General features: G+C 37.5%; 1 protein-coding gene across 2 annotated transcripts in view; it reads right to left on the bottom strand.

Annotated features, from left to right (window-relative positions):
* Positions 1-23678, bottom strand: part of GRM1 (glutamate metabotropic receptor 1) — a 431492-nt gene that overhangs the window by 259359 nt on the left and 148455 nt on the right. For both annotated transcript variants that reach the window (XM_068985180.1, XM_068985181.1), the window contains exon 2: positions 22164-22413. In XM_068985180.1, coding sequence (XP_068841281.1) covers positions 22164-22413 — 250 coding nt within the window. The remainder of the gene's footprint in view (positions 1-22163; positions 22414-23678) is intronic.

Here is a 23678-nt window from a genome sequence, read left to right as displayed (position 1 = left end):
ATATTAATAAAGGAAATTGGGTTTATGGGAATTAGCTGTACTATCTCAGCAACTTTTCTGTAAATTTGTTCTACAACAGTAAAACTGTTCTAAAAAAGTAAAGTTTAACAAAGTAATACATAAAAATTTTATCAAAATATTATACAAAAAGTTATGTGGGCTAATTATAAAAATCAATTATAATCTATAGACCTATAAGGCACAGAACTTCTTTTTTTTAACCAGTTATCATTTATTTATTATTATTATTTTTTTTTACTTTACAATATTGTATTGGTTTTGCCATACATCAACATGAATCCACCACGGGTGTACATGTGTTCCCCATCCTGAACACCCCTCCCACCTCCCTCCCCGCACCATCCCTCTGGGTCATCCCAGTGTACCACCCCAAACATCCTGTATCCTGCATCAAATCTGGACCGGCACAGAACTATGATTATAAGAAGTCATAGTCATAGACTATGACTATGTCATTTCATTGTTCTGGACCCTAACACAGTCGTTTTTCTGGACACTAACTCTGTTTTAAATGTATTTTTCAAGGCAAGGACTATAAATGACCAAGCTGAAACTGGAAAAATACAATTAATGATCATATCCATGGAAAAAATTCAATGAAGGAAAAGGTGCCATGTAAAAAATAACTGAGAAATGAAATTCATAATATCAAAATGTCACTCATATGTTATCCTAGCTTAGAACAGTTGCAAATATGTCAATATCAGATCTTAATGTAATATAAAAGTCCCAAAACAGAAATCTAGGAACATAAAACATGTGAGAATATATATTGTCATATTGTGTGTGTGTGTGTGTGTGTCTTGCAACTTCACAGTAAATAAAAGAAATCCAGATTTTAAAAATACGTATTAATAGTATCCTAGAAGAAAAAGATGAAATTTAACTTGTGCAAACTATTTTCAGAATACATCAAGCAGAAAGAAAATGAAGAGAATCTAAAATTTTTAAGATTAAAAATAAAAACTCAGCCTATTCCACCCTCTTTTATTCTAGCCTGCTGTGAGTTGTCAGAGAAAGTCACAATGGGAATACACGTCAGCTCTTGTTACTCCTCTGGTCTGGGCTTAGGAAATCATACGTTGGAACAATGGACTAAAGGTCGGAGCAAGAGGGATCACTCACTTTGTTGCTTCCTCTCCTGGTGCTGCATTAGGAAAATAACAACAGACTTGAAGTCAAATATTTAATTCTTCAAGAAGAAAAGAATACTCAGACTGTGTCCATTTAGTAATATGACTGAATTTTATACCTAACATGTATTGGTTTAAACAAGAAAAGAATGCTCAGACTGTGTCTATTTAGTAATATGACTAAATTTTATAGCTAACATGTATTGGTTTAATAATAATGTAGGGAGATTCTGTTAAGTGTTTAAAATCTATTACCTCCATTCAAAGTTGCAATAGCTCTATGTAACAGTTCTATGTACAAACCTTCTCAAGGTCTCTTAGCAGTAAATAAGGAGGCTGGAGTTAGAATCCAAGTGTTTCTGACTCCTGTCACTGCTGGTCAAAAGCTATCTTTTTAGAGTAATTATTTGACATAATTTACTGTTCAATTTAGAGAAATAAGTTCATTAAAAGACTTAATTACCTTTTTGAATAATTTATTGAATGAATTATTTTAGTATTATCACATACAATTTCCTTGTTGCTTAAAAAACATGAAAGAATTATAATATTTAATTTATCTTGCAGAGAAATATATATAAAATTTTCCCTTTCAAGTATTACTGAGCTGTTGATTCTAGAGGAGATAGATCAAACTGATCTAAATCAAAATTTTAGTAAATCAGGATCTTTGAGTCTTTCGTACTAATTTTCTCACCCTAATTTGACCAGAGAAGAGCATGGGGAGACAGTAAAATTGTAACTATGTTCTGTAATGCTCAAAAGGGAGGTAAGCATATCAATTCATCAATTCTAAAAAAGCAGTTACAACATATCATAACTTAAAATCATGTACACCAATAAATCTTTCTAACAGAGCAATCTCTTCCAGTTCCTGACAGGTGGTCCTGCAACTTCTGTTTGACTATTTTGACTTAAAACATCCTCACTGACTTTAGAAAAATGTATTTTATTGTTGGATAGATAATCACAATTGTCAGTATTTATTGGATGTTTACTGTGTGTCAAGTACTAAACTGGACATATTGGCTTAACAGTCTGAGTTCCAGGCATTGTTACAGGGGTACTAGGGATTCAACAATTAGTGAAAACAAGACCTGATCCTTAACATGTTTATAGTTTATCACTTAATCAATAAAATATCTTATGAGATAAGTACTATATAGTAGCAGTATTTGTCTCCCTTCTACAAGTGAAGAAGGAGGGTTAGATGCTTTCCTATAGCCATAATGCTATTATAACATATAGGTGTATATAAACCAAGTGTTACATTATGTTCTTTGAAATATAACAGCATATTTTTAAAGTTCAATATAAGCCATATCATATTTAGAAAATATATTAGGTCTTTCTCATCTCACTAAAAGGGTATACCATTCACATGTTATTTTCCTTATCATGAGAATTGTGCATAAAGACTTGAAAATTTGTGATTTAAAAATGTTTTTCCAATGAACTAAAAGAGGATATTTTCTTTCCTTCCCCCCCCCAATTTTCCTTTATTTCAACTGACTAGCCCAATCCTTTCAAGAATCAGACCTCACTTAGCTCAATGCATAAGAGAATATTTTGGATTTATGAAATGGATTCTGCATTTTTATTTATGTATATTGCACTGTTTTACTATTTACCATTTTGAAAACAAAAATCCTACAAAATCAAACCAATTTCTATAAAATAAAATGCTTCTGCTTTTAATATAGCTTCTCTTATGGATAATATAATAAATCCAATCAAGAAACACCATCTACACAGTGTGTGTGTGTTAAGTCACTTCAATCATATCTGATTCTTAATATAGTTTCTCCTATGGATAATATAATAAATCCAATCAAGAAACACCATCTACACAGTGTGAGTGTTAAGTCTCTTCAATTCATATCTGATTCTTTGCAAGCCTATGGACTGTAGCTCACCAGGCTCCTCTGTTCATAGGATTTCCCAGGCAAGAATACTGGATTGAGTTCCCATTCCCTCCTCCAGGGAATCTTCCCCATCCAGGCATCAAACCTGCATTTTTTAACTCTCCTGCATTGACAGGTGAGTTCTTTACCACTAGGACCATGGAGAAGCCTATAAAGGTATATTCAGACAAATGGTGGAAACAACAAACTGTGGAAAGTTCTTAAAGAGATGGGAATACCAGACCACCTGACCTGCCTTCTGAGAAATCTGTATGCAGGTCAAGAAGCAACAGTTAGAACTGGACATGGAACAACGGACTGGTTCCAAATAGGAAAAGGAGTACGTCAAGGCTGTATATTGTCACCCTGCTTATTTAACTTCTATGCAGAGTACATCATGAGAAACGCTGGACTGGATGAGGCACAAGCTGGAGTCAAGATTACCAGGAGAAATATCAATAACCTCATTTATGACACCACACTTATGGCAGAAAGCAAAGAGGAACTGAAAAGCCTCCTGATGAAAGTGAAAGAGGAGAGTGAAAAAGTTGGCTTAAAGCTCAACATTCAGAAAACTAAGATCCTGGCATCTGGTCTCATCACTTTATGGCAAATAGATGGGTAAACAGTAGAAACAGTGACAGACTATTTTGGGGGCTTCAAAATCACTGCAGATGGTGACTGCACTCATGAAATTGAAAGATGCTTGTTCTTTGGAAGAAAAGTTATGACCAACCTAGAAAGCATATTCAAAAGCAGAGACATTACTTTGCCAACAAAGGTCCATCTAATCAAAGCTATGGCCTTTCCAGTAGTCATGTATGGATGTGAGAGGTGGACTATAAAGAAAGCTGAGTGCCAAAGAATTGATGCTTTTGAACTGAGGTGATGGAAATCAGTCCTGAATATGCTTTGGAAGGACTGATGCTGAAGCTGAAACTCCAATACTTAGGCCACCTGATGCGAAGAACTGACTCATTGGAAAAGACCCTGATTCTGGGAAAGATTGAAGGCAGGAGGAGAAGGAGATGACAGAGGATGAGATGGTTGGATGCATCACTGACTCAGTGGACATGAGTTTGATTAAACTCCGGGAGTTGGTGATGGACAGGGATGTCTGGAGTGCTGCAGCCCATGGGGTTGCAAAGAGTCGGACATGACTGAGCGACTGAACTAAACTGAGACAAATAGTGACAGGTCTTCCTAAATATTTTCAATGGGATGACACAGGGAAAGTAGAGGTAGTAATAATTGTCTGCAAAAAATCTCAGCAAACACAAGTGATAATGCTAACAGAGCGTTCATGCTTGTCCTTGTGCTCTGTCATGTCCGATTCTTTGCGACTACAGCCCGCCAGGCTGCTCTGTCCATTTCTGGGCAAGAAAACTGGAGCAGGTTGCCATTTTCTCCTGGAGATCTTCCCAACCCAGCGATCAAATATGCATCTCTTGTAACTCCTACATTTGCCAGTGGAGTCTTTACCAACTTCACCTCCTGGGAAGCCCTGCTAGCAGAGGGTACTTATGTCCTTTAATGGCTACTTATGTCCTTTAATGCTGTCATTGCAAAAAACTTCACTGTGATTCCTGCTTCAACCATATTAGTATAATGGCTTTAAAATCAAGATCATAAAATGACTAAAAGCTAAACTCTTATCAAAAAAGAGTGGATGACAAATACAAGTACTGTGATTCTGTTCATAATACTGTACTACTCTCTAATATAGTCCTGCATTCTGGTATTCACTTTTTATGCACTCTCCTTCCCTTGCATCACTGGACCTAGTGATATGCTTCTAATAAATAGAATTTGGCAAAAGTAATGGGATAGCACTTCCACAATTAGGTTACAAATAGACCATGACTTCCATCACTTCCTCTCTCTCTCTCTCTGCCTCCCACTTTCACTCTCATGCCCACCCGTTCTCTTTCTCTCTTGCTGGCTTGCTCTAGAGAAGGCAGATGTTATGCAAGCTTCCCCATGGAGAAGCCCATGTGGCAAGAAACTGATTATCTCAAGCAACCAGCCAGCAAGAACTTGAGATCTGGCAACAGCAAAGTGTATGAGTTTGGAAGCAGATTCTCCTGAAGTTGAGCCTTGGGACAGCAAGATCTTGGATAGATGAAAACTATTTGCACTTCACAAGTCATTCTCTATGCAAACATCTTTCTTTCTGCACAGAAAACTCAAGACACAAAGTCTGTAGGAGACAAGTATGCTGCTGCTGCTGCTAAGTCGCTTCAGTCGTGTCCGACTCTGTGCGACCCCATAGACGGCAGCCCACCAGGCTCCCTCATCTCCGGGATTCTCCAGGCAAGAACACTGGAGTGGGTTGCCATTTCCTTCTCTAGGAGACAAGTATAAACATCTCTAATTTAACAACCTGAAACATAATTAAGGATCTCAGGGTATCCTTTTGAAATTTTAAGCTTCATTGAGTGATCAATGAAGTGATCAATTTCATATCAATCAGTATAAAATTTTCTAATATTTCCAATAGTAGTGACCAAAGTCAATAAATCAATTTCATAATTTTCAATATTCTACTTCTACTTTGACAAAACATGCAAGCAAGTTGCCCTTCTATACTTTGTTTCTGACAAAATTTTTGCAATTCCAGCTCCCTTGAGTATTTAGGTAAGCTTGCAATCTCCATGGACGTTGACTAGAGTGAATTTTAATAACTATACAATATGCTATATTTAGTGAGCAAAGAAGGAAAAATATACCAGCTTGTTTCCTCATTGGTGAGGAATACCAAACTCAAAAGCCTTTTAGGTCAAACTCCCTAGTTATTGTATAGTACTTTCACAAATCACTACAATTACATCTTCATTTTGAAAAATTGCCATGGTAATTTCTAGGGAATATACATGTGCAGGAAAAAAAAAAAAAGAAAATTACTACTATGAAAAAATAGTATAAAAATGGTGGGAGGGGGTTCAGGATGGGGAACACATGTACACCCATGGCTGATTCATATCAATGTACAGCAAAACCACTACAATATTGTAAAGTAATTAACCTCCAATTAAAATAATTAATTTTTAAAAAAATTACTAAAAGGACATCTAGGTTGTTTCCATGTCCTGGCTATTATAAACAGTGCTGTGATGAACATTGGGGTACATGTGTCTCTTTCAATTCTGGTTTCCTCGGTATGTATGCCCAGCAGTTGAACTGCTGGGTCATATGGCAGTTCAAAACAACCTAGATGTCCATCAGCAGATGAATGGATAAGAAAGCTGTGGTACATATACACAATGGAGTATTACTCAGCCATTAAAAAGAATACATTTGAAGCAGTTCTGATGAGATGGATGAAACTGGAGCTGATTATACAGAGTGAAGTAAGTCAGAAAGGAAAACACCAATACAGTATACTAACACATATATATGGAATTTAGAAAGATGGCAATGATGACCCTGTATGCAAGACAGCAAAAAAGACACAGGTGTGTATAGCAGACTTTTGGACTCAGAGGGAGAGGGAGAGGGTGGGATGATTTGGGAGAATGGCATTGAAACATGTATACTATCATGTAAGAATCGAATCACCAGTCTATGTCCAATGCAGGATACAGCATGCTTGGGGCTGGTGCATGGGGATTACCCAGAAGGATGTTGTGGGGAGGGAGGTGGGAGAGGGGTTCAAGTTTGGGATTGCATGTACACCCGTGGTGGATTCATGTCAATGTATGGCAAAACCAATACAGTATTGTAAAGTAAAATAAAGTAAAAATAAAAATTAAAAAAAATTACTAAAAGGAATGTTTATAACAGGCTCATTTCTAAATGATGTCAGATAAAAAATAAGGAGCCAAATCCTGCAAATATGTGAACATCCTTGACATAGACTATACCTATAATAAGGGCTCTGGGTAAGTATCTCAGGGAAAAAAAGGCAAATTTCTTTCATGTAAGTATCAACCCTTCCAGCTAAATCCCTAGAATAATTGAACAGTGAGAAGTTATTTACTTTTACTCTCTGAAATAGGTAAGACTTAATTATTTTGCTATCTATCAAAATTAAATAAAAGTGGGACAGGGTTCTCTTGTTGTTGAAAACCACACATTTTAGGTGTGGGTTGTGACAACTCTGGATGCTACAATGGTTAAGGGTTTGCCACTATGAAGAAATGTCACACCAAAACAGTCCTATTTCTAACCTGATCACCTCCTCTCCTCAGAACAAACCAAAGATTAGCTTCAAAATTACTCATGTCCAAATGTAATTGAATCAGAATATGGAGAAGGTAACCTCCCAGACATTGTTTAAAACAATAGAGCATTTGGTCAGTAATTAATGAAGCCTAAATTTGAGTATAATAACAAATGAGATATACAGTTTAACAGAGAGACCAGGAAAAGAGACAGTCAATGACATCTTGATTAAACCACTGTCACCCCAAAGTGAGTATGTGCACACCCAAGATTACATGCATCCTCTGAGAAACAAAATAAAACACTTCACACTGAGGGAAATAGGCTTCACTAAAATAGTCCAGTCAAGGTACAAAACAAATAAAAGCACAAACAACAAAAACAATCTCCAGGGAGGGGATAGGAGAAGCAGTATACAGAGTTGTTACAATATATTACCTAAAATGTGTGGTTTTCAACAATAGAAAAAAAAAAAATCTTGTGCTATACTAAAAAAAAAAAAAAAAAAGGAAAGTGTGACTCATACATACTTTTTAAAAAGCAAGCAACTAAAATTGTCTGGGAAATAGACCACATGTCAGCTATAACAAAGCCTTCAAAGTATCTTTTATAAATATATTCAAAGAACTAAGGAAATCATGCTTAAAGAAATAAATGCCTAACCAAATGTCATTAAAAATATAGACATCATAGAAGAATAAAGAAGAAATTCTAGAGTTGAAAAGTACAATAAATGAAGAACTCAATGGTAGGTTTGAACTTCAAAAAGAAAGAATAGTTGAACCTGAAGATACATCAATAATTATACAATTCAAAAAGATAGGAAATAGAATTTTTAAAAATGAACACAGCCTCAGAGAAATATAAAACCCTTTGTATGCTATGTATCTTATAGCATACATATAATAGGAGTACCAAAAGAAGTGGGGACAGGAAATGGAACAGAAAAAAATATTCAAAGAAAAATTGTCTGGAAACTCTCCAGATTTATTGAAAACCTTTTATCAATAGAGGCAAAAATGAATTCCAAGTAGGATAAATACAAAAAGATCCACACTTAGGTACTTTATAGTAAAAGCTGTGAAAATCAAGAAAAAGAACATCTTGAAAGTGGCAAGAGAAAAACAACTCATTACATGCAGTTGAATTTCACCTAATTAAGAAATGATCTCATGGTCTGGCCAAAGGTGGCCAGAGGCACTTGAATAACATAGTCAAAGTGCTAAGGGAGATGCGGGGGAAGCCTCAAAAGGAGGGATATATGTATACCTATGGCTGATTCAGGTTGAGGTTCGACAGAAAACAACAAAATTCTGTGAAGCAATTATCCTTCAATAAAAACAATTTTTTAAGTGCTGAAATAAAAAGCTATTAACTAAGACTCCAGCAAAATTGTTTCTCAAAAATGAAGGTGAAATAAAGATATCTTCAGATAAAGAAATACTGAATGACTTTATTTCTAGCAGGGCCAGCTTACAAAAGAATAAAATAAAATCCTAAAGAAAATTCTTCAAGCTGAAAGCAAGTTCCCCCAAATGAAGGTACATATACACAATGGAGTATCACTCAGCCATTAAAAAGAATACATTTGAATCAGTTCTAATGAGATGGATGAAACTGGAGCCGATTATACAGAGTGAAGTAAGCCAGAAAGAAAAACACCAATACTGTATACTAACACATATATATGGAATTTAGAAAGATGGTAAGGATAACCCTGTATGCAAGACAGCAAAAGAGACACAGATGTATAAAATGGACTTTTGGACTCTGAGGGAGAAGGAGAGGATGGAATGATTAGGGAGAATGGCATTGAAACATGTATACTATCATGTAAGAAACGAATCGCCAGTCTATGTTCGATACAGGATACGGGATGCTTGGGGCTGGTGCACGGGGATGATCCAGAGAGATGATATGGGGTGGGAGGTGGGAGAGGGGTTCAGGATTGGGAACTCATGTACACCCATGGCGGATTCATGTCAACATATGGCAAAACCAATACAGTATTGTAAAGTAAAATATAGTAAAAATAAAAATTTAAAAAAATAAGTTCATCAAAAAAAAATTCATACACACAGACACACACAGACACACACAGCACAAGTAAATACAGTTAAATAATTATAAAAATAAAACAGTATAAGCACATCTTTTCTTTTATATATCCTTAAATGATTTTAAAAGTGATTGTATAAAACAATATGCATATAATTATATATGGGGGCCTATACATACAGAAATATAGTATATTGATAACAGCACAAAAGCTGTGGCTGGTAGCAAATTTATATCAGAGCCAGGAAATGATACCAGATGGAAAATTTTATCCACAGGGAAAAAAGATGTAGAGAATCAGAAACAGCACAAAGGATGGTAAATATATGAATTTATAAATATATACTTACTCTGCTTTATTAGCTTCTTAAATAAATATAAATTGTATAAATTAATAATTATAATAATGTCTTACTGGATTTTTTTTACATATATATGTAGTATGTATAACAGTAATAGGACAAAAAGAATTAAGAGGGAATAGAGCTATATTCATTATAGTCAAACCTGAAAATAATCCAAATGCCCACCAATAGGAGAATGGATAAGCAAATTGAAGCATATTCATACCAAAGAATATTACTGTTGACCCTTGAACAATGTATAGGTCAATCCACTTATAACATATACCTGTAGCAGTATTCCATATCTGTGTTTCCTCCCCAACTTCAGATTCAATCAACCATCAACCATGTAGGACTTGTAATATTTAATACTTGGAAAAATAACCATGTAAGAGTAAATCTATGCAGTTCAACACGATGTTGTTCGAGGATCAATTGGTCTGCTATGGGCAACCCCAGACTTGGAGAAGGCTGAGGTTAAATTTGCCACATGTTTACATACTTCCTATCCTCCATATTGATTAGTCTGAGAATTGGGACATGGCAATGTTTTCAGGGGCAGTTCAATCAAGAGGAGACAGAAACACAGGAAATAAGCAGAGTTGCAAAGAGTATTTATTACTATTACTGCTACTACTGCTATTACTACTACTACTAACACTACTCTTATATACTACTTTCAGATGTATCTTTACTTTTAAAAGAAACTTTTGAAAGTAAATAAATTTCAAGGTAAAGCAAAATACAATCAAAAAATAAATAAATAAAAAACCACCTGGGACTGAAATGGTGGACTGATAGGCAGTGGAATTAAATTTTTCACTTCATCTTCCCTTTCAAATATATCTTGTAAGTGATTCATTCATTGTGAACATCACCTAAGTGCAAAACCCTGATGCAGGCATCACATAGTTGTGGTTCTGAAATTTAACTCATCTTGAGTCCTTTTGAAAAAAAAGAAGATTCAAATGTCTTCACCAAGAAATTCTACTAATGATGTGGGGTGAGATCCAAGAATCCATATTTTTAAGAGGCCCTGATGAGTCTGATGTACAGCCAGATTGAGAATTAACTGCCATGGAAACTACAAAAATGTATTAAGATAAATTCCCTGTAGTCTTCAATCAGCCTCAAACACAAACTTGGGTAAATCATTAACGACATCGTTTTTCATTCATTCAAATTTGAGCCAGTGCCTTATGATACAAAAGGCACTTGAAACCCTTTCCTTCAGTATTTTTAATATCTTCTAGGCAAATAGAGACTATGAGAGTAGAGTCTTTCAGTTTTCAGGTGTGTGTTATCTGAAACACAGAAATAAGCATTGATATAAAGGAAGAGTGAATAATTACTAACTGTCCCCAATTTTGTGGAAATCCTGAGCATTCCCAAGGCTGAGGTCTGTGCTCTGAATAACTGTCAGTATCCTATAAATGATGCTTTTTCTCCAGAGTACTGTAAATCTCTTTCTTAGCACACATTTCTCATGGTCTTTTTCTAACAGTGTAATCTTCCACAAAGCTCCCATTAATCTGCCTTTGGAGAAGGAGTGTTTCAAGGAAAGGACAGTCTGTCAGTAGGTTAGTGATCATTTCCTGCCCTTGGGATCCTAGAGAAGGCCAGCTTATGAATCTTTAAATTGTGACCATTATGCGTCAGAAGATGCTCATCAGTTTTGGCCGCTTTCTGATTATAATCCATTTTGAGGGATGTCACACTTCACTGGAAGTCCACATTTACTTAAGACACATAACCTTTACAATTTTTCCTGAAGGCTGCACACTTTAGATATTTCCCCATTTTTTTCATAATGGGAAGATGGGATCTAAAGTAACTCATTTTTCATTAAAAATATGTGTGTGGAGCATAATACCATGGTATATCATCTTATACTTCAAGGGTATAGAGGTCACTCTTCTAAATGTGTGTTTAGGTTCTAGAAAAAAAGACTAAAAAAAAATACACTGTAAAAAACAAATATTTCCTTGGTTTTCTTTTTTTCTTTTTTCTTTTTTTCCTTTGTTTTAAAATGAAACTAGGCTTCTTTCCAGATAAAGTAATTGCTCCATTCCAGTCATATTTTAAAAATGTGTCTATGACTGTTTCTTATGCTTTCAGCTCATACATTGTGGTGTTAGTGTTTTCACAGATTAGATTTTAGATGATTGGGGATTTGGAGGATTTCTCTTTAGTGACAGATAAGAGAAAGTGAATCTAGTGAATGACAAGATTACAAAGGTGGGAGAGATGACAGGTAAAACAGTACACACCAATAAGAAAGGGATGTGAAAAAGAAGTGAAAGATGAAAGTGTGAGTGTGTTAGTTGCTCAGTGTGAACAATTCTTTGTGACCCCATAGACTGTAGCCCACCAGGTTCCTCTGCCCATGGAATTCTCCAGGCAAGAATACTGAAATGGGTAGGCACTCCCTTCTTCAGGGGATCCTCCCGAGCCAGGGATCGAACCAGGCTCTCCCACATTATAGACAGATTCTTTACCATCTGAGCCACCAGGGAAGACCCAAGAAAGGAACAGGCACTTGAAATTTAAGGACCACATACTATAAATTGACTGATCAAGATATAATAGAGAGAAGGGATGAAACGGAAGGTTATTGACCTAATTATCTTTATTGGATGCAGGTTCCAAATAGGTAAAGGAGTAAGTCAAGGCTGTATATTGTCAACCTGCTTATTTAACTTATATGCAGAGTACATCATGAGAAACGCTGGACTGGAAGAAACACAAGCTGAATCAAGATTGCCGGGAGAAATATCAATAACCTCAGTTTTACAGATGACACCACCCTTATGGCAGAAAGTGAAGAGGAACTAAAAAGCCTCTTGATGAAAGTGAAAGAGGAGAGTAAAAAAGTTGGCTTAAAGCTCAACATTCAGAAAACAAAGATCACGGCATCCAGTCCCATCACTTCATGGGAAATAGATAGGGAAACAGTGGAAACAGTGTCAGACTTTATTTTTGGGGGCTCCAAAATCACTGCAGATGGTGATTGCAGCCATGAAATTAAAAGATGCTTACTCTTTGGATGAAAAGTTATGACCAACCTAGATAGCATATTCAAAAGCAGAGACATTACTTTGCCGACTAAGGTCCATCTAGTCAAGGCTATGGTTTTTCCTGTGGTCATGTATGGATGTGAGAGTTGGACTGTGAAGAAGGCTGAGCATCGAAGAATTGATGCTTTTGAACTGTGGTGTTGGAGAAGACTCTTCAGAGTCCCTTGGACTGCATGGAGATCCAACCAGTCCATTTTGAAGGAGATCAACCCTGGGATTTCTTTGGAAGGAATGATGCTAAAGCTGAAACTCCAATACTTTGGCCACCTCATGCGAAGAGTTGACTCACTGGAAAAGACTCTGATGCTGGGAGGGATTGGGGTCAGGAGGAGAAGGGGACGGCCGAGGATGCGATGGCTGGATGGCATCACTGACTCGATGGACATGTGTCTGAGTGAACTCTGGGAGTTGGTGATGGACAGGGAGGCCTGGCGTGCTGCGATTCATGGGGTCGCAAAGAGTCAGACACGACTGAGTGACTGAATTGAACTGAACTGAACTGTTACTTACAGTGTAGAAATAAGTTGTCAGAATCCACTAACTAGAAGGGTCTAGGAAATACATAAATAAATATGTCATACCTAAGTACGTCTAAACAGAGACTCCTAAAAAGGTAGAATGTAAATCTACTAGAAGGGCTTCCCAAGAGGAGGAAGCCAGGGTGGGTGCCAAGGAGAATGCCAACACTAGGAATAGGATGAAAGCCAGAAATCTCTTCTTCAAACTCAGGAAAGACTGTGTCACTGACAGACATACTACTGACACTCAGTTTTGGTTTAAAATAAATAAGCATTTTGTGAATAGACAAATACAACAACCTGAGAGGTAAGCAAATATTAGACCCAACTTTACAGACGAATTATAGAAACAGAGGCTGATTGAAGAACATCAGCCCTTACCACACTAGGTAAAACTTACTGATCCTGGAATATGAAAGAAAACTCAGGACCACACACGAAGTTATCCTATCTCACCACGACACTCCAAGCTTTCTGACATAGTTCCTAAACAATGAATATATCAAAACATTGTACTTGGCATGATAAGGGGGGGAAAAAAAAATATATATATATATATATAAAATCTGGTTCCTACCATTATGTATGTGTGTGTGGATCACTCAGTCATTTCTGATTCTTATCGTTAAAGAGGTTACACTTTGATATTTGTATATCTATGCGATGCTAGGGTATAGTAGGTAATTTGAATTTTGCCTGATCAAAACGGTGGAATAGAAGAACATGTGCTCAACTTCTGCCAGAACACAAAAGTCACAGCTTAGATTATTCAGATATGACCTAATCAAATCCTTTATGATTATACAGTGGGGGTGATGAATAGATTCAAGGGATTAGATCTGATAAAGAGAGTACCTGAAGAACAATAGATGGAGGTTCATAACATTGTATAGGAGGTGGTGACCAAAATAATCCCCAAGAAAAAGAAATGCAAGAAGGCAAAATGGTTGTCTGAGGAGGCCTTATAAGTAGCTGAAAAAAGAAGAAAAGTGAAAGGCAAAGGATAAAGGGAAAGATATACCCAAATGAATGCAGAGTTCCAAAGAATAGCAAGGAGAGATAATAAAGCCTTCTTAAGTGAACAATGCAAAGAAATAGAGGAAAGCAATAGAATGGGAAAGACTAGAGATCTCTTCAAGAAAATTAGAGATACCAGGGAATATTTCATGCAGTGATGGGCACAATAAAGGACAGAAATGTCAAGGACCTAACAGAAGCAGAAGAGATGTGACAAAAATACACAGAAGAACCACACCAAAAAGGTCTTAATGACCCAGACAACCACAATGACGTGGTCACCTATCTAGAGCCAGACATCTTGAAGTGTGAAGTCAAGTGGGCCTTAGAGGGCATTACTATAAACAAAACTAGTGGAGGTGATGGAATTCTAGCTGATCTATTTCAAATCCTAAAAGATGATGCTGTGAAAGTGCTGCACTCAATATGCCAGCAAATTTGGAAAACTCTTTCAGCAGTGGTCACGGGACTGGAAAAGGTCAGTTTTCATTCCAATCCCAAAGAAAGGCAATGTCAAAGAATGTTCCAATTACCATACACTTACATTCATTTCACATGCTAACAAGGTAATGCTCAAAATCCTTCAAGCAAGGCTTAGTAGTAAGTGAACTGAGAACTTCCAGACATACAAGCTGGATATAGAAAAGGCAGAGGAACCAGAGATTAAACTTTCAACATCAGTTAGATCATAGAAAAGTCAAAGGAACCCAAGAAAACATCTATTTTTGCTTCATTGACTATGCTAAAGCCTTTGATTGTGTGGATCACAAGCTGTGGAAAATTCTTAAAAAGATGGGAATACCAGACCACCTTAACTGTATCCTGAGAAACCTGTAGGCAGGACAAGAAGCAACAGTTTGAACTGAACATGGAACAATTGATTGGTTCAAAATTAGGAAAGAACTATGACAAGACTATATATTGTCACCCTGCTTATTTAACTTCTATGCAGATTACATCACGTGAAATGCTGGGCTGGATGACTCACAAACTGGAATCAAGATTGCCAGGAGAAATAACAACCTCAGACACACAGATGATACCTCTTTAAAGCGATGAGGAACTAAAGTGCCTCTTGATAAAATTTTAAAAAGAGGGTGAAAAAGCTGACTTAAAACTCAATATTCAAAAAATGAAGATCATGGCATCTGCTCTCATCATTTCATGGCAAATAGATGGGGAAACAACAGCAACAGTGAGAGACTTCATTTTCTTGCGCTCCAAAATCACTGAAGATGTTGTCTGTAGCCATGAAGTTAAAAGATGATTGCTCCATAGAAGAAAAGCTATGACCAACCTAGACAGTGTATTAAAAAGCAGAAACACCACTTTGCCAACAAAGGTTCATATAGCCAAAGATATGGCTTTTCCAGCAGTCATGTACAGGTGTGAAAGTTGGGCCATAAAGAAGGCTGAGTGCCAAAGAATGGATGTTTTCAAAATTCTGGTTTGGAGAAGACTCTTGAGAGTCCCTTAGATGGTAAAGAGATCAAACCAATCAATAGCGAAGGAAATCAACTCTGAATATTCATTGGAATGTCTGATGCTGAAGCTGAAGCTCCAATCCATTGGCCACCTGATGTGAAGAGCTGACTCTTTGGAAAAGATCCTGATGCTGGAAAAGATTCAGGGCAGGAGAAGTAGGGAGTAACAGAGAATTAGATGGTTGAATGGCATCACCAACTCAATGGACATGAGTTTGAGCAAATGCCAAGAGACAGTGAAGGACACGGAAGCCTGGTTCACTGCAGTCCACTGGGCTGCTAAGAGTCAGACACAAATTAGCTATGGAACAGCAACAACAACAACAACAACTTATTAATTTAGTAATTGGGGTAATTGTTTAACTTCTTTATCTTGCAAATCAACCTTTCAGGTTGTTAATACTGGAGATATCATATATTATTAGTTTAGTACATACCAAACCTTCAATAAATGGTAGATATTTTTATGTATTTACACAAATAAACCATGCTTATTTTCACTTTCTTTAAATAAAAGAATATAGGAATTAGAACAAATCTTTGCTTAATTTTTAGAATTTTAATAACTATAACAGGATTTCAAAGAATTATTACCTACTTATTCCAAATCAGGTTTTACATAGGTATAGTTCCATAGATGGGCATCCCTGTTGGCTTAGTGGTAAAGAATCCACACACCAATGCAGGAGACATGGGTTTGATCCCTGGGTTGGGAAGATACCCTGGAGAAAGAAATGGCAACCCACTCTAGTATTCTTACATGGCAAATCCCATTGACAGAAGAGCCTGGAAGACTATAATCCATGGGGACACAAAAGAGTCAAACACAATTTAGAGACTTTGTTTTGGTGTTTTAGTCGCTAATTCATGTCTGACTCTTTTTGCATCTTTTTTTTTTTTTAACAATAACAAGTTCCATAGATAAAGACTGATATGCAAATAGAGAATTATATTGTGGAGTCTTATGTTAAAGATAATGAGCTTGAAAATAAGGGCCCCCTTTTTGAAATATCATGTAAAACATTTAACACTAAGAGAGAAATAAAAAGGATTCAAATAATTAGAAATATAAAAAAATTTATCAGAGATACCTTAGTTTATTTTCCTAAATAAGGTGGCTCTAAACAATGAAATAAATCTCTAAAAGAGAGAACAAACTGAAAAAAAAAACTAAAACCAAAAGCTAATATCTCTTACATAAAACAATCACACAATATAACTTAATGAATGAATTCTGTAGTCACATTATCTAGTTTTACATCCCAACTACAACACTTTTTGACAAGTTCTTTACATCTCCATACATTAAAAAGATGGTAATGATAACCCTGTATGCGAGACAGCAAAAAAGACACAGATGTAAAGAACAGACTTTTGGACTCTGTGGGAGAGGGTGAGGGTGGGATCATTTGGAAGAATGGCATTGAAACATGTATACTATCATGTAAGAAACGAATCGCTAGTCTAGGTTCGATACAGGATACAGGATACAGGATGCTTGGGGCTGGTGCACTGGGATGAACCAGAGAGATGATATGGGGAGGGAGGTAGGAGGGGGGTTCAGGGTTGGGAACTCATGTACACCTGTGGTGGATTCATGTCAATGTATGGCAAAACCAATACAGTATTGTAAAGTAAAAAAATTTAAAAAGAAAGAAAAAAATAATAATAAAATAAAACAAATGATATCAGTACCTATTTTATCAGACTGTTATGACAAATAAGTTTATGTATATAAAGTGCTTACTGGGACTTCCCAGGTGGAACAGTGGTAAAGAATCCACCTGCCAATGCAGGAGATACAAGGGATGTGTGTCTGATCCTCGGCTCACAGAGGACATCCTGGAGAAGGAAATGGTAACCCAGTCCAGTATTTTTGCTGGAAATTTCCATGGACAGAGGAGTCTTGGCAGGCTACAGTCCATGGGGTCACAAAGAGTTGAACATGACTGAGCAACTGAGCATTGAACACATACAAAGTGCTTAGAACAGTGCCTGGCATACAGTGAGTTCTAAACAAATGTTATCACCATTATCATCATCACCATCACCATCATCATCACCATCACAATTACAATATAATTATAGATATGCTTTGCACAATTTGAGAAGCATCTTGAAGGAGGTAGTTTCAAGAATCAAGAAAGAATGATACTTTCGTCCGATAATTAACTTGACTATGGTTAGTTAACTTACTTGATAAGAATATTATTCCAATTTGTCCAAAGTCAAAGGTTTGATTTTTACGTGAATATGCTGGCTACATTCCATGACCACAAATTAAGACACTAATTCTAAGCAGTTCTATTCAACAAATTCTCCAGGTTTTTACAAGGTGACTGGCAAAAAGGGTATATTGATTAACCTAAATTCATGAATAACTTTAGAAAAAATGAATCTATAAATACATTATTTTTGAACATAGTTCAGTCATATGTTCTTAATATATTATAAATTCTAGAACTGGAAAAATATTTAAACATGATCTGGAGCCAAATCATTAATTTTGTTTTAAATATAAATTTATTTATTTTAATTGGAGGTTGATTACTTTACAATATTGTATTGGTTTTGCCATACATCAACATGAATCTGCCACAGGTATACACATGTTCCCTATCTTGAACACCCCTCCCTCCTCCCTCCCCGTACCATCCCTCTGGGTCAAGACATTAATTTTTATAAAGAAAAAAAGACAGAGACAAAAAATGACAAGATCACATGATTACTCTGTGGCTGAGCTCGAACTCTCAGCTCATATTTTGTTTGCTTTTTGACTACATATATTCATTAAATACAGTATTTTTAAGATCTCTGAGAACTTTCTAAAATTCTATTTGTCATGATGGTTTATTAGTCCATTATAAAGAACTCAGTCCCGGTGACAGAATGTAGACTTTGAAGGCCATTGCAAGGACTTTGTTATGAGAAAAATGAAAAGCCATTTTCAGGCATTGAGCATGTAAGATTAAAAGACATTACCTGACTTAAATTTTTAAAAAACCCCACCACCCATAGGGATGGTACAGGGAGGGAGGAGGGAGGGGGGGTCAGGATGGGGAACACGTGTATACCTGTGGCAGATTCATGTTGATGTATGGAAAAACCAATACAATATTGTAAAGTAATTAACCTCCAATTAAAATAAATAAATTTATATTAAAACAACAACAACAAACAGAATAGAGGTGGGAAGGGGCAAGGATCAATTAGTAGGTTTTTACAAAAAACCAAGGGAGAGATGATGTTGGCTTGGACTAGGATGGTAACAGAAAGAATGGTATTAAGTCATCAAAGTCTGGATATGTTTTGACTGTAGCACAAACAATATTTCTTTCTGTGTTGGATGTGAAGTGTTGGCAAAGGAACACAGGAATTTCTATTATTTTTTTCTTAACTAAATGCATTTTGCTCCTGTCTACACCATGGTAGGCTACAGTCCATGGGGTCACAAAGAGTTGAACATGACTGAGTGACTTCAATTTCCTTCCTCCTGGCTCCCTCTCTTGCTGTCTCCTTCTCTTCTCATCTGCCAGGGACACCTTTCCCAGAGTCCTTCACCAGGCTGAGTCCTAATTTTTCAGGTCTCTTTCCTTCAGAAAGCCTTTCTGGGCCAAGTTCTCCCTCCTGAGTGTCGGTCCCTTGCACCACAAACATCCTGTATTAATTCACTTACCTAGCTTCTCTGACGGAGAAGGCGATGGCACCCCACCCCAGTACTCTTGCCTGGAAAATCCCATGGACGGAGGAGCCTGGTAGGCTGTGGTCCATGGGGTCGTGAAGAGTCGGACATGACTGAGCGACTTCCCTTTCACTTTTCACTTTCCTGCATTGGAGAAGGAAATGGCAACCCACTCCAGTGTTCTTGCCTGGAGAATCCCAGGGATGGGGGAGCCTGGTGGGCTGCCGTCTACGGGGTCACACAGAGTCGGATACGACTGAAGTGACTTAGCAGCAGCAACACCATGATTTACTTATTTTCATCTCTATGAAAAGAAGTCCATGGCCATCTACACAATGTCTTCTCTGAAATCAGCAGCATCTAGAATTAGACATGTATTGTGAAAGAAACTAAATAGTGACTCCTGACCTCAGAGGAGTTTATTATTTGGTAAGTTAAAGCCCCTTATATGGGAAGGAGATATATTTGACAGCATTAAAATGTAGCTAGAAGTTGCAACTTGGTGTTAAACTGGAACCCTTCTGGACATGTCTGCCGAAACTAGGGAACCAAGCTGATCAAATGTCATTGGCATGAGGAACAGGGGAGTGTTTGAGTTAAAACTCATCATACAGGAATTGGGAGAATCAGGCTTCTGAAAGAAAGGCTAATTAGGTATGCCATAGTGTTACTTCTTGTCTTTATTGCCAGCTCAGCTCCCTTTGGACTCATATCTGGATTCACATCTCTCCCAAGGAAGGGAGAGAGCTATGAACAAAGAATGGAAAAAGGCTGTTTTCCACCAAATTCTCTAACATATGAAAGTAAAAGCCATTTTGATAGACCCTTATGTTATACAGCCCAGAAAATCAGAAAAGCACTGTGTGCCGTAGCTTTGACATCTCCAGGGTTCCAAGCTTTACTGGGAGTGACTATTGTACAGTACCTGTCCTCAGAAGCACAGGTGCTCATTGTGATTACAGTATCTCTAGGATACATCAGTAGAACCCAGAAGAGGTGAGGCAGAGAAAGAGAGGAGTAAAAGAAGTAGATATCCCAGGCAGGTGACCTCATCAGGAGGAAGCACATGTGAGACTCAAATACCTATATGGACTCAGTTCCATTATTAGCAGGTAAGCAAGACTCAGAGAGATAAGATAAGGGGATGAACTCTATACATTCCAATTACTCAATACAGAATTTAGTAAACATTTCATCACTAGGTAGTCTTTATACCCCCCAAAGCTCACATATTTGCTACATTCTGCTCAAGATCTCCAGAATCCAGGTAGTGAGCTTCTCTTTGGAGATATTAAACAGAATGAATCCAGCAAAATAGACTTTTCTTCTTTTGAATATGGTAAACATGAGAATTTTTTAGAAAAACCAGCACCCTTCATAAAAGCAGTCACTTTAAAAATCAATTAAAAAATTAAATATCTATATGCCATCTGTCCTGGTGCATATATTAAGAATGTTATTCCATGTAACATTTCAACAATGCTGTTTACATTCTTTTTCACTCATAAAGGAAGTAACATTCCTTCTTTAAACACTCATTCTTTAGAGATGCCTTCTTAAATAGCTTCACACAACTGCATCATGTCAAAAAAGCCAAAAAGACACTCTGTGGCAGTGTGCCAATTTCACCCAAATTCAATCATTTTTTTTAATCTTGAATTATGCTTTGACCTTGACTTCGTAGTACTTCATGCCTAGAGATCATTTCTTTGTTTCTTTATTCATTTAATTGTGTTTCTGTCCTACCTTCTACTCAAAAGTCTTTAATGGGCTCTCTGTGTCTAGCTCCAGATGATAGTGAGGTTGGTTTTACTAGCATTTCAGTCATTATCACGAGGGCAGGTCAGAAGGAAAAGGTCCTGGGTGAGTGTCCACACCACTGCTGCCCACTTTCCTAGAGAAGGGGGTCAGTGGTTAAGGCACTTTGGCAGGTGAGAAAAGATTGTACTCTAGCCAGAAGAGAAGATGGAGGAGAAAGACAGATCTGGAAAAAAAATGAGTGGGACAGAGTCAGAGATCAGTGGAAGCTTTCATTCTGGTACGTTTAGTAGGTTCCTTGGAAAAATTTATCAGTTCCGTCATGTATTCATATTAGAAAAAGGCAAATTAAACAAGATACCTGTTAGGTCAAAGATCCTATGAAAAATATGATGATACTTAAAATCTATTCCCACACAAGTACACATGGTATAGAAAGAACACAGACTTAGGAACCCACAACCTGCAATTCCAGAAATCACAGGCTGACAGCATCACTATTTGCCATCCCATAAATTTAAGAGATTATATGACCAAGTACCAGAGGTTGGCTGCATGTCCACACCTGCATTCAGCTAGTCTTTTACATTTCAGACCTGAATATATATTTCCATCTTCACTACTACCCTTCATCCACCAAGACCTCATTAAGATATCTATGCTTAGGAATATAAGACAAAAGCATTCGTGTGGTTTGGGGAGGAGGAGAGGTAGAAGCCCAGAAGCAAATGAAAAGAACAATTCACCAGGACAAAACATTCTAGCAACAATTTCCCTCTTTTTTCCGAAACAATCTCATCATCTTGTCATCCACTGCTCTGCTCTTCTTTATCATGAAAATGGCAATAGCCCCATTCTCAGCGAGATTCAGGACCAAAGTACATCTCACTGTTTTGGAGTCCGGGAGTTCAGTTGAATGAGAGCAAGTAAATGTATGGCAAAGTGAGAGAGTGAGAGAGAGAGAGAGAGAGAGAAAGAAAGGGAGAAAGAGATAGAAATTTACCTTCCGATGAGTGAGAACTCGCCCACGACGCCAAGGCGCCGCATGGCGCTCAGGAGGCCCCGGACAGTCATCCCTTCGCAGAAGCACACCACCACTCTGGCCTTGGGAAGCCGTTCTCGGAGCTTGCGCAGGAGTCGGTCAAAGCTCTTCTCCCCAGCGTTGCTGTAGATTTTGTCTGAGTGGGCGATGCAGAGGCCTTCCTGGGCGGCCAGCTCTTTGAAAGCATCCATTCCGCTCTCCCCATAATTCCCTGTATAGAAACAATCAGCAGATGTTCAAGACAACCTGACAAGGACAGCACTCACAAGCTAGAACAAAGACTAATTAGTCCCAGAGAACAGAGAGAACAGACTTGCCAAGTAATTTGAAAATATAGCTGGGACTGAAGGAAGATCTGGATGGAGTAAAGAAAATAATCAAATGTAATCAAACTATCAACCCTGGGATTTCTTTGGAAGGAATGATGCTAAAGCTGAAGCTCCAGTACTTTGGACACCTCATGAGAAGAGTTGACTCATTGGAAAAGACTCTGATGCTGGGAGAGATTGGGGGCAGGAGGAGAAGGGGACGACCCAGGATGAGATGGCTGGATAGCATCATGGACTCGAAGGACGTGAGTCTGAGTGAACTCTGGGAGATGGTAATTGACAGGGAGGCCGGGCCTGCTGAGATTCATGGGGTCACAAAGAGTCAGACAAGACTGAGTGACTGAACTGAACTGAACTGAACTGAATCAATCAACTCTGAAAGAAATAGAAAATTAGTAACTTGGGTGTCCACAGTGAAAATGGTTTTGAGACACAAAAGATGCTGTCCTGTTTTACAGCCATCATCACTAGTGGCTGTCCCAGATTTTAGCAATATGGGAGAGGTCAGCACATAGGGATAGGTCAGCGGGCACCATGAGACTTGTTCAGCTGAGGACTTGCTTCATCTGGCTGCCAGGTTAAGAGCAGACATTCAAGCTGATAGCAAGTCCTGCCACATTTCCATGAAGAGTGAGTAAATCAAGCAAATGGAGCACCTGGCCAGGCTGGAATACACAGATAAAAACTTGCTACAGGGCTCAGTCAAAGCTGCTACAGGGATCAATCATAAAATTCTTTCACTTTATCAACATCCTCTGATAAAGTGAAAGAATTATAGGAGATTTGGTCTTATGCTTTGATTTCAATATTATTATCATAAAATATACTTTAAAAGTAAGAAATAGAAATCAGTGAAATAAAACAAGTATCAGGACTTCTTCCTGGTGGTCCAGTGGTTAAGGATCTGCCTGCCAGTGCAGGGGACACAGGGTTGATCCCTGATTTCAGAAGATTCCACATGCCCGTGAACAACTAAGCTCCTGCACCACAACTACTGAAGCCCACAAGCCTAGAGCTCCTGCTTCACAAGAGAAGCCACTGCAATGAGAAGCCCGGGCACTGCAACTAGAGTGTAGCCCATGCTCGTCATAACTAGAGAAAGCCTGTGCACGACAATGAAGACCTAGCGCAGAAATAAATAAATAAA

This window comes from Capricornis sumatraensis, chromosome 13 (assembly GCF_032405125.1).
Source record: "Capricornis sumatraensis isolate serow.1 chromosome 13, serow.2, whole genome shotgun sequence".
Taxonomy (NCBI): Eukaryota; Metazoa; Chordata; class Mammalia; order Artiodactyla; family Bovidae; genus Capricornis; species Capricornis sumatraensis.
This window is presented reverse-complemented; position numbering and strand designations above follow the sequence as displayed.